General features: G+C 45.0%; 1 protein-coding gene across 1 annotated transcript; it reads left to right on the top strand.

The window, feature by feature from the left end:
- The first annotated feature begins 923 nt into the window (after positions 1 to 923).
- Positions 924 to 6,469, top strand: LOC146985642 (uncharacterized). The gene is given in 2 exon segments (XM_085780439.1): positions 924 to 3,966; positions 3,969 to 6,469. Coding segments are annotated over 2 exon segments (5,544 nt in total).
- Positions 6,470 to 12,654: the final 6,185 nt, after the last annotated feature.

Genomic DNA, 12,654 nt, shown 5'->3' with positions numbered 1-12,654 from the left:
AGAATTCAACAGCCTCTATTTGACTGACATATAGCAATGCATAAATATCTGCTACAGGGCAAATATAGAGTTCTTTAAACCACACTAAAAAAGTATGGGATCTTATACTCTGCCTTGAATATTGTAATGCTATTAATGTTACTAATGTTATTATTATATTGCATTATCTTATTGAACAGATTAGTTATGTAGTTGTGACATTTGACCCCTGCCGGAACTGTGGGTTAGAGACAGACTTCCGTGTTGTTATCAGGAAGTTCCGGTTTTAGTACAGCTCAGTGTTTTGGAATCGCTCGCCTGCTCTGGTGTGGACGTAAGTCTGTCTGCACTGGGGCTAGAGCGTTCAGCTGTGATGTAAACTCACCTGTTGCTGCTGTCCTTCAGTAAAGTCAGTCAAAGCGACATATTCCTCTCCAGAGTGGTCCTTTCTCCTGCACGTTAGACACCGTAGTCCCCTGTTAGCCGGAGCTAACAACTGGTGTCAGAAGTGGGATTACGAGCCGGCCATACGGAAGTTAACGATCGGGAGAAACGGACTTTCACGTCGGATGAATCGCCGAAGCAAGACCGAGGTAGAGAACTAACAAAAGACAAGAAGCAAAAGGAAAAAAATAATAAATCCACCGTACAGACTGCATGCTTGTGGCTGGCAAGTGCAACATAACAACAGAATCACCGGAGTTTTTGCCGAGGAAGCGGCGAGAAGTCTACACTGTAAAAAAAAAACGAAAGTTAAGTGGAGAAAGAAAAAAAAAAAAAACGAAAGTTAAGTGACGATTTTAACACTGTAAAAAAAAACGTGTGTTAATTAAAGGACACTAAAGTAAAGAATTGTTGACAGCAAACTGAAAACCTAAAGACACTACACTGTAGAAAAATACAAGTTAAATAGGGAAAGTGGAGGAAACTACAGGAAGGAAATAATGGCTGAAAGTGAGGAATTGCTTGGAGCTACAGCAGCACCCACAGACCCAGGGCCACCAGTTTGGCTGAAAACGCTATTGGACCATCAGGCTCAGCAACTCCAGCAGCTTGTGACACCAATCCTCCAGCATGTGGCTGCAGAGCAAAAATCAACCACTAGAGCCGGGCCAAGCAACCTAGGCCAGCACCCTGGTGCAGTACCCCCACAGTCATCATTCCAAGTGACCCAAGGACAATCCAGTGCTCAAACAGATGGACCTTTTGCAGCGGAATTGGAGGTAATACGACAGAGATCGCAAAACACAGGCCCATCTAACATTCCAAGCTTGCATGACCCAGCTGCGAGACGCAGAGAGGAGCGGGTGCCCCAACGTCCTGCCCCAGCACACGTGAGTTCACATAACCCATATGCCACAGCCAGCAATAGTGGAAATATGGTGCGGCACCCACCCAATGAAGCTTGGAAAATTAAACTAGCAACATATGATGGCCAAGAGGACTGGGACTCATTTTTGTTACCTTTTGAACGCCAAGCACGCAAGCATGGATGGACTGGTGCAGAGCGAGTTGATAGACTTCATGAGTGTCTTCGTGGAGTTGCTATCCGCTATGTCTGTTCCCTCCCAGAGCATATCCGTGAAGACTATACACTCCTTAAAGAACAACTTACACAGCGGTTTGGAGTTAAAGATCCCCCTACGACTGTTCGCAGGAAGTTGGGAGAGCTGCGCCAAGGAAAAGAGTCCACAGCAGAGTTTGCTGAGGAGGTGCAACGTCTGGTGAGTCTGGCTTATCCTGGAACAGACCTACTTTTACAAGACCAACTTGCTACTGATGCCTTTTTAAAGGGACTGAGAAACCAAAAGGTAGCTTACGAAGTAATGAACCGTGATCCGCATTCACTGGCAGAGGCACAGAAGCAAGCTGAGGCCCATGAACATAATTTCAGAGCAACTCTTGGCCGTGAAACAGAGATGAGGACAGGGAGAGCCAGACGTATCTCCTGGGCAGATGGAGAAGATACTGGCCCTGATGAACTCTCCCCTGTTTCCCGACGATTACAGAGCCCAAAGTATGTCACAGAGGAACAATTTAAAGTGCTGATGGACAGAGTGGAGCAACTGCATCTTAAGTTGGAGCAACTGCAGCCTGTGGTGAGAGACTGTGGAGTTGTGGGTTCCATGGAGCGTTCTGCATCATATGGTGAGAGGACACATCAACAAGACCGTGGCAGGAGACCAACACAGCAACTGCCTTCACAAAGTTTGAGAATGCGGTCACCCAGCCCAAATCAAGCAAGCAGAATGAGTTGTTTCCGCTGTGGGGAAATGGGACACTTTAGGAGAGACTGTTCAAGGTCACCAAGTCCAAGTCGCCCAAAGAACCTCACTCTACCAAACAACTCAGATGTTTTCAAGGGCCCTCCAGCCATCGAGGACCAATCCCTTCCTCCGCAGCTAGGACGCACAACCAAAAGAGGCCCCAGCTTGCAGATTGAAGTGACAGTAAATGGTCTGCCCATTAAAGCAGTTGTCGACACTGGTGCTGAAGCCACGGTGATATCAGAAGAGGTGTATAACATGCTCCCAATTGAAACACAGAAGCCTCTCACCGAGACCTCCCTTCGAAATGCTGGAGTTGGAAGCAAAATGTCTGCCATGGGAAAATTGGAGGTGACGCTGGGAATTGGCAGCCGAAAGTTCAACTGGAAAGTCTTTGTTGGCCGCATTCATGACTCTTTCCTCCTGGGCCTTGATGCTATGCAAGCTGCTGATATGACTGTCTTCGCTGGTCGCAAAGTGTTTGTTGGCGACGACCCAGTGCCCTCCTGGGTCACTGAAGGTAATGGGGAAGACTACTCCGTGGCACGTGTGCTCCTAGAAGACAACATCACCTTACCACCTGAAAGTGAGTGCCTCGTGTGGGGAAAAGTTGAAAACCCAAAACCTGGTCTTCCAGCAGTTCTAGAGCCTCTCAACATAACTGAGACTGTCTCATCAGGAAGTGTCGCCAGCTACATGGACCCCAGAATCCCCGTCAGACTCTGCAATTTCTCAAACGCCAAAGCTTCTCTGCCCCGCGGTGTTTGTGTTGGTATCCTGATTGAAACCTTCCCTGATGATCCTCTTATCATGTGCGACTCGGAAAGTGACCAGCTCGGGAGTATATCAGAAGAAGAGGGCAGTGAAACTTCTAGGCCAATGGTTGGAAGAGTGACAGGAAATGCAATAGACTTACCAGAACATCTGCAAGCTTTGTACACGGCATCGAGTGAGGCTCTCAGCGAAGAACAGCAGGTAGCACTGATTGAGCTCCTCCTAAAGTACAAGACTCTCTTTGCAGCCAGTGATACAGACCTTGGCCATCTCTCCGCTGTTACCCATAAGATTGACACTGGGACTGCTAGACCAGTGCGCCAACCAGTTCGCCGGACGCCTCTGGGGTTTCAGGGTGAAGAGGAGCAGCACCTTAAAGAAATGTTGGAGGCAGGAGTCGTTGTACCGTCTTCTTCGGAGTGGGCATCACCAATCGTCCTCGTAAGGAAGAAGGATGGTGGTGTCCGTTGGTGTGTGGACTATCGGCGCCTAAACAGTCTTACACAGAGAGACGCATATCCACTGCCAAAAATCGACGAGTGTCTTGACGTTCTTGGAGGAGCCGCTGTGTTCTCAACTCTGGATCTTCAATCTGGATACTGGCAGATTGCTGTGGACCCCAAAGACCGTGACAAAACAGCGTTCATCACCCGCTACGGCCTCTACGAATACACAAGGATGCCATTTGGCCTCTGTAACGCGCCTGGAACGTTCCAGAGAGCCATGGAACTGGTTCTCAGAGGATTTCAGTGGAAGACACTCCTCGTCTACTTGGATGATATAATTATCCTAGGCGGAGGTGTTGAGGAAAACCTGCAGCGTTTGGCCGATGTCTTTGAGCGCCTCCACAGCTACGGGTTGAAGCTCAAACCCAAGAAATGTCAGTTGTTGAGAGACAAAGTCCTTTTCCTGGGACATGTGGTCAGTGGAGAGGGGATAAGTCCCAACCCAGCCTGGTTAAGGATGTGCAGGAGTGGCAGCCTCCCAAGAGCACTCAGCAACTGCAAGCTTTTCTAGGACTATGCAACTACTACCGCCGCTTTGTTCCTGCATTTTCTGAGCTTGCTAGCCCCCTGAATAATCTACTTAAAAAAGCAGCAGAGTTCCAGTGGGGCGAACCACAACAGAACGCCTTTCTGCAGCTCAAAGAGAGGCTAACTACTGCTCCGGTTCTGGCTTATCCGACACCTACTGGCCATTACATCCTTGACACTGATGCTTCTAACCACAGTATTGGCGCAGTGCTGTCGCAGTTCCAGTGGGGGGAGGAGAGAGTTATTTCCTATGCTAGCAGTCACCTCACCCCTGCACAGCAAAGATACTGTGTGACCAGACGGGAGCTGCTGGCCATTGTGAGATTCACAAGGCAGTTCCGCCACCTTCTCCTTGGCAGGAAGTTCCTCCTCCGAACAGACCACAACAGCCTGACTTGGCTCTTTCGCTTTAAGCATCCGGAAGGCCAGTTGGCTCGCTGGCTCGAGGAGCTCAGCCAATATGACTTTGAGATTGAACATCGTGCTGGACGACAACACGCTAATGCAGACGCGCTGTCTAGGTGCAGCACAGAGGGTCCAACGGACTGCAACTGCTATCAAGCGGGCAAGGAAACAACAGAGCTGCCCTGTCAAGGATGTTCCCACTGCCAAAGACTGCATGAACAGTGGGCAAGATTTGAAGAGGATGTGGATGATGTTGTGCCTCTGGTCATCAGGCAGATTACCATACAGGACTCCGGGAACAGCACAGAACTGCGGCAGCAAGTCGGAGCCGACCACCATACCTCCACAGTAAACTGGCTGCAACCTCTGACCTGCCAGCAGTTGACATCTGCACAAAAGGATGATCCAGTGCTTTCTATACTGCACAGCTGGAAAGAATCAGGAGTTCTTCCAACTAGGGAACAGGTAACAATGGAAAGCCCAGCAGTGAGGAAGTACTGGCTCTGTTGGCCTCAAATTGAACTTTGCCAGGGAGTCCTTCATTACCGCTGGGAGAATGTTGACAGAAGTAATCCATCCTTGCTGCTACTGGTCCCCACGTCATTGCAAACTGATGTCATGCAGGCTTGTCATAACCCTCCGCAGTCTGGACATCTAGGAGAGGCAAAGACTCTGCAACGTCTCCGACAAAGTTACCATTGGTACAGCATGGGTGGAGATCTAAACAAGTACATCCAAAGGTGCCCTCAGTGCAAGGCTCAAAAATCAAGCAGTCCCACACCAAGAGCCAGGCTGCAGACTTACCAGGCTGGAGCACCTATGGACCGGTTGCATCTTGATGTGTTGGGCCCATTCCCCATCTCATCCTCTGGGAACAAGTATATCCTGGTCATCATGGATCAGTTTACTCGGTGGGTGGAGGCATTCCCAATCCCAGATCAAGGAGCTGAAACAACAGCTAGGACTCTAGTCAACCACTTCATCGCACGCTTTGGAGCCCCGTTAGAGTTACATACAGACCAGGGACGTAACTTTGAGAGTGAGCTGTTTAAGAGCGTCTGTCAACTCTTCCAGATCTCCAAGACAAGGACCACACCTTATCATCCTGCTTCGAATGGACAGGTGGAACGATTTAATCGTACGCTTCTCCAGATGATCCGTTGCTACGTAGATCAAAGCCAGAAGAACTGGGATGAACACTTACCCTTACTGGCGGCAGCATATCGCAGTGCACATAATTCAAGTACTGGATTCACACCTAACATGCTCATGCTGGGGAGAGAAGTCCATCAGCCTCAGGACCTCTGGCTGGGGGTGGCAGAGCGGAATCAAGGTGGAAAGGAGCCCCTCGAGCATGTACAAGACCTGGAAAAGAGTCTTAATGAGGTCCATGAGATGGCTCGGCAGCACCTCAAAGCAGCTCAAAACAGACAGAAGAGGCTGCATGACTTACGAGCTCAACAGCACAGCTACAATGTTGGAGACTTGGTCTATGTAAGAGACAGCACAAAAAAGAAAGGTTTCAGCCCCAAGTTACAAGCCCCCTGGAAAGGCCCATATATAGTTACAGCCAGCTTTGGTCCAGTGCTATATGAGATCCTGACTCAGCGTGGAAGAAAAGTCATGCACCATGATCGGCTGAAGATGTACACAAGCGATGTGATTCCTGCATGGATCAGGCGACAGAGACACAAAGTTCTCCCTCAGTGCCAGAACCCAGATCCCTCAGTGCCAGAACCAACTGAACAAGGCCCCGATGCACGACAGCCTCTATGTACTGATCACAGTAGTGACCATGAACTGGATGAAGCTGGGCTGGATCCTCCTACGCCGCCTGCAACAAAAGGCAAGCGTCGGGTTGCAGCACGCAGGCGTAGACAGGCTGCACTGCGCCTGCACCAAGAGGAAGTACGTACCTCGGGGTTGGAGAAGGACAGCCGGAGACCCCCAACGAGGAGAACACTGAGAGGACGGGAAATTCACCCCCCAGTTCGTTATCAAGATGCTTAGAAGAAAAGTTTAGCCCAGTTAATAATGTTGGTTTTCATTTCTCATGTTATAGCTAATAACAGATAATTGTATTTACTGCTTAACACTAGTTAGTACTGAAGAGACTCAGTATGCTTAAAGGGGGGGTAGTGTAATGCTGTTAATGTTACTAATGTTATTATTATATTGCATTATCTTATTGAACAGATTAGTTATGTAGTTGTGACATTTGACCCCTGCCGGAACTGTGGGTTAGAGACAGACTTCCGTGTTGTTATCAGGAAGTTCCGGTTTTAGTACAGCTCAGTGTTTTGGAATCGCTCGCCTGCTCTGGTGTGGACGTAAGTCTGTCTGCACTGGGGCTAGAGCGTTCGGCTGTGATGTAAACTCACCTGTTGCTGCTGTCCTTCAGTAAAGTCAGTCAAAGCGACATATTCCTCTCCAGAGTGGTCCTTTCTCCTGCACGTTAGACACCGTAGTCCCCTGTTAGCCGGAGCTAACAATATTAAAATATTTATCCTGAGCAAAACCAGTGATTAACTCCGACATTTCCACAGACTGCACCTCAGCCTGTCACAGCCTGTCACACAATATATGGAAACTTTGAATTTAAATATTTTCTTTACCTCAGGCAAACATTTTATTATTCCCAGCATTAAAACAGACATTTGTGTGATCATAAGAAACAACCCACTACTGGAGTTTGCATAGGAAACACTGTGTGACCAAATCATAAAGTAAAGTACAGAGCGGTGGGGTCACAAACCGAGCTACTATCTTTACACTGATTAATGCCCCTGCGTCACTGTGCGCAGCAGGCTGTGGGTGCCTCTGGTGTCGTAACTGATTTATGGTTGAGTGTTAGATTTCACACAGTGTTGACACAACCACAGCACAAGCTGAACGTGTTGCACATTATTGGGCTTTATTGTGCCTCGAAAGATTGGTTTGGATTGGTATACAGTGCTCACACATATCCATACAGTCAGATCAGAGAGCTGCTTCTGCCATAAATGCACTAGTTTTAATCCAAAATCCCCTCCTTGTGTTGCCCTGGATGGTCTTTTTTTCCCTTCCTGGGCTTCAGTAGAGATATAGTAACACAATTCTGTATTAGAAACACTATAATTTACATGTCGAAGTACTGCACTCTCATGTCAGCCTCAGCTGCTTAAACAGTAACAGAGCTATGGATTTTGGCTCCATCTTTGGGATCACTCACTGGATCACTCACTGTACTGTATGGGCAAGAAGGTCAAAATTTACATGTTCATTGTACATATAGCTATGTTAGTATAGATTTAAAGGGACACTTCACCCAAAATTGATAATTCACCAATTGTGCGATTTGCTGCAAGATGTCCGTTCGTCATTGTAAAACATTGGATGATGTAAACTGGAACGTCAAAAGCGCTTGGATAACTCCAAAAGTTCTCCAAACCCTTCCTTGGCATGATGGTGAATTATCGATTTTAAAGCAGATAACAGCGGCACGGCCGTTTCGGCTAATGCTGTGTTCAAGGCAGGCTTTTGAAACCGTAAGTTACAGCTTCAAGTCACAACTACGACTTGGTAGCGTTCCAGGTAACCCGTAGCTCGTGTTTTTACCGTCCTGTTGTCTGTGAAAGTTCCCTATAACGGCCACTCGTAACTTCCGACCCATGAACTCGTACCAGATCGAACTGGTATGACTTCACAGGAAGGAAAAACACAAAGTACGAGTTTCCTTGAACGCACCATGAGTTAGCAGCCCCTGCCCTTGTCAGGCATCAATTGGTCCTCGTGCTACGTCACCACATTCACGCGCATCCCTTGGCTGCACACACAGCCCTTCATGCCGTTCTCTCCCCTCATTGGATAACACTTGTATCCCACAAGGAAAATTTTCTCCTCGGGTTACAGCAGAGCAGAGTGACGGAGAGACTCGTGTTTAGGCTGAAATACTTCATGTAAGTGATTGCTGACGGAAAATAGGACTATTTAGGACTTATATTAACAAAAACATTCCACTGATATCTGCTTTAAGTATCCCTTTAAATAAACGTGTTAAAAGCAACCTTGGATTATACAGTGCACCTATGAATTTAAATAAACTGTGTAGCCTACAAAAAACAACCACAGTATTCAGATAGTTCATAGTTCATTCTGAAAGGAAAAGATCAAGTCCCTCTATGTTTCTACCTCTAAGCTTGGAGGATAAGGTCACAAGTTCGACCAGTTCATCTCAATTGAGGCCCCGTTCTGGCATCAACCTCAACTGACCATAAGTGGACAACTTTAAGTCGGTGTGAAGACACAGCAGATGTGTTTCAGATCTGATCACTCAGACCACATTCAAAGTCTGGGCCACCTGCTTTTAGCAATATTAATGCAAAATGTGTCCTAGGCCATGGTTAAGGATCACCCAGTCTTCTCTAATTAGCCCTAAAACGGTTTTATATTTAATTGTAGAGTTTCGCACTGATGGGCTCAACTCCTCTGTGCCCTGCTCTCTATTGGTATTTCAAACACAATGGACACATCTGTAGAATTGACCAAAAACACCAATACTCACACATTTATTTGCAGTGTGAAGTATAATGCACTCATAAGTTGTCACTCTAATGCTAAGGGTGGACTGTTGTGCTCAGAGCTGTCTATTTGTGATCAGTTCATTAAAGACTGAACAGGGCCTTATGATTAGTATGTAAACCATGAATGGAATAAATCAAAATGAAATGAAATGAAATTACACCAATCAGCTCAGCTTTACTGAGATATCATCTTTTAGTGCCAAAGCATCAAATCTGGTTCAAATTCCCTATTGGTAATAGCCTAACATAAATGAATTATATTAAATTCAAAACACACATAGATACAATAATTTATCCTAAATAGTATGAAGTGCACAAGTTTCTACATTTCTTGCATATACCACTACGTACTGTTACCCAGACACACACACACCTGTGGAAAAAAAAACAGGCGAAGAAAAAGAAAAGAAGTAGAAACTAAAGAAGAGGACAATTGTCGCCTTGTCCCCTGAGAGGTCCTCCAGTCATATCCCTGCCACAGACAGGAAGTCACACATAATGTTGGCCAAACGGAAAGCTACCGAGCTACCAGGGGTTCCCTGAAGGAAACCTGAGACGGCAGGACACCGGATCACTGCAGGGGCCTGGGCCTCCCTCTCTATATCTGCGGATACAATAGAGCCTGCTGCACTAAGTACTATTCAGCGCAGGTAAGAGATATAGGGCCACCATGTATGGTGAATAAAGTAGGGAGGTAAGTATCCACTGCTCTGTATTCAGAGGGGATTATGTAATGGTGGCACAGGAAGAAAAGGAGGGGATCACAAAAACAACAGTGTCACTTTCACCTGAAGGTGACATCACTACTCGCAAACACTGTGCTTAAATAACACCAGTGTATGATTTATAGATCGGATGCTCTTCTCACCTAAGGTGTTGTAAGTGCCACAGTGTTAACGGATTAAGTCTCACAAAGTCAGACTTCTTCATCATGTACCAATGAGAACTGAATGGGCCCAACCAGACATGCTGGGCCATGGACTGACTTATCACTAAAATTTTATTTCCAATCAAATCTGTGCAGGTTCAGAAGCACAATGAGTAAGAAGCAAGGTCAAATAAAACATACTGATTTAGAATGGACCACAAATACACGAGGCGAGTATAAAAATGGCTCACCAAGAGGAAGTTGCATTCTATTATGGGTCGATTAACTGGTGAGTGAGGACGGGTTATATCAGTGACCACTGATCTCTGGTTGGCCACAATTTTGTTTTCACATAGGTCCATAGAGGGCTTCTTGGACTACATACTGTAGGTTTGTGCAATGTGAACAGTGTGTGTGTGCCTTTATGTCCAGTGAAGTCAGTTTGTGACAGGTGGTCTCCAATCACACTCTGAAGGATAATTAAATCAACAGGATGCACCTGACCACAATTTAGACTGCCAGGGCAACCGCTCTGAATTGTATTTTTCCTGTAATTTGAAGATGATGATATTATGCATTGTAACTATTTTTTAAATCATTTTTCATGGACCTTTTTTTTTTTTTTTACTTTCAACATTAAATGATTTTCTCTTGGTGAGATTTATAAAGAAAAGCAAATTATATCAGAGTCAACAAAACAGAAAGAGAAGGGGGTAGCCAACAATAGAAAATGTATGAAAAAAGTCTTTCACTGAGGTTTCTCACTAAAGCAACAGATAGAAACAGGGCTCACAGTCAAATAGTTGTCTGAGTGTCTTTATATCACACGTGTATGATGGAGATGGGACTTCCCCAAGTTGTGCTACTTGTCAACAGCTGCAGACCTCTCACAGCAGGGAGCGGCCTGGTGAGTGTATTCTGACAATCTGAACATCCACCTGGGCCTGTGCTTATGCTGCGTTCGAGACAACTCAGTACTTGGAAACTCAAACTCAGATTTCCGATTTCAAAGCATTCGAGACGCACCACGCCAGACCAACCAAAGAAAACATGGCGGACTGGGACAAACTTTGCATTCAAAGTTCTTCACACAAGGCTTCACACAATTAGAAAAGAAACAAATCATTCAAAACCAAAGAGAAATGACTACATGACTCTAGCTACTGTGTTCCCCAACTTCAGTAGGGAATCTGTCAATTTAGGATAACGTTTTTAATGTATATTGGCATTTAAAATGCATTTTAACAGATGTTTAACCATTGACACTGTGGTTCTGTGCGGGTGCAGATTGTTGTGTGACATCAGACAACTGATTCTCTGAGAAGTTGGGTAAATTTTGAGGATGAGGTTTTGTTTGATTACACTTTTTCAAGTAGGAGGTCAGAAAAATCAGACTTCTGAGTTGTCTCGAACGCAGCATGAGTTCACCCTGTCGGTGTGGACACCCACTCACTTCCAACTACCAATCCCCTGACTGATTGGCATGTATTTTTAAGTTTATATCAGAGGGCTATTATGTCTCCTCATCAATAATAATGTCAATCTCCATTTTCTCCTCAGCAGCTGTTGACTGATGTTTTAATTTGAATTTACTGTGTAAGTGATTAGTTAATATTTGCTGGCCCTTACACCAGAGCGATTATGCAAAAATCCTCATTATGTGATTTTCAATGATAAGTCACAGTTTACTCATTCAGTTAAGTGCCAGGAAGGAGTCAAGCTGAGAAACATGTTGGTTAAATGTTAAGGGTGGAGCAGATCTTCCTGATCTGCTGACTGACACCTTTTGTCAACGTCTAGTCACTCTTTGGCTATCGTTAGCAGCAATTAGCATGTGAAAGTGGTTGGCTGGATGATGTCGGCAATGTTTCAGTCTCTACCCAGGTTCAATCAACTTTACCTTTGTGTTAAAAAGTGAAAACAATGCCAGCCGTTACATCCAAACATTCCTGCATAGATGAGCATCAGATACCTGAGAGGAACAGTGATGTGGAGGACTAATGAGGCTCTATGCATCACAGATAAGTACCATAATTTCATGTAGGAGACAACAGGGATGCCATTGTCATTAGCTGTCAAGAGAAAGTCACTAACAGCGTGTGCCTAAGGTCGCCTGTCAGACCGATTTGACAACTTACAGCTATGACAAATCACTTTTCCACATCAAAACATGTCTAAAGAAATATTTTTATTGTTAAAATGTGTGTGTTGAACCCTTGAGAAATGTGATTTGAATCATTGTAAGGGTCAGGGGACCTTAAAAATAATGTATAAACAAAGAACAGAACATTTGCAGGACATGTTTAAGCTGGAGGAAGAGGATAACAGATAATGGTTGATTGTAAAAATACATTTGCAAGGTTAAGCTTAAAACAAATGTGTATTTCTGTTGCAGGTGTAAAACTATGGCATTCACAAAGCAAGGAACTGAAAAGCTGTACAAGTGCCTACAAAAAAAAGAGGAGAAAGAAAAAATAAGGGTAAAAAAGATAGATAGATTTAGCTATTTTGCTTGTTTGTTTTCTTGTTATTATTATATGTCTCATTATCTTTAACTTTATTTTTTTTTAATATATGTATGGATGTATGTATGTATGTATAATATATAATATTGGTGTTGATGCTAAGCCAATGCAATTATAACTGTAGAAAGGGGCAGGTACTATAATTTTTTCTTCATCCTGCTTCTTTTCATTTATGATGATTATGTGTAAACTAACATCATGTAAATATGTGCAATCATGTGGAGTATGTAAACCATAAAT

The sequence above is a fragment of the Trachurus japonicus genome, chromosome 6 (genome assembly GCF_045865225.1).
Source record: "Trachurus japonicus isolate A0001 chromosome 6, Traja_1.0".
In the NCBI taxonomy this organism is placed as follows: Eukaryota; Metazoa; Chordata; class Actinopteri; order Carangiformes; family Carangidae; genus Trachurus; species Trachurus japonicus.
Note: the sequence above shows the minus strand (reverse complement) of the source record. Positions and strands in the feature narration are given on the sequence as shown.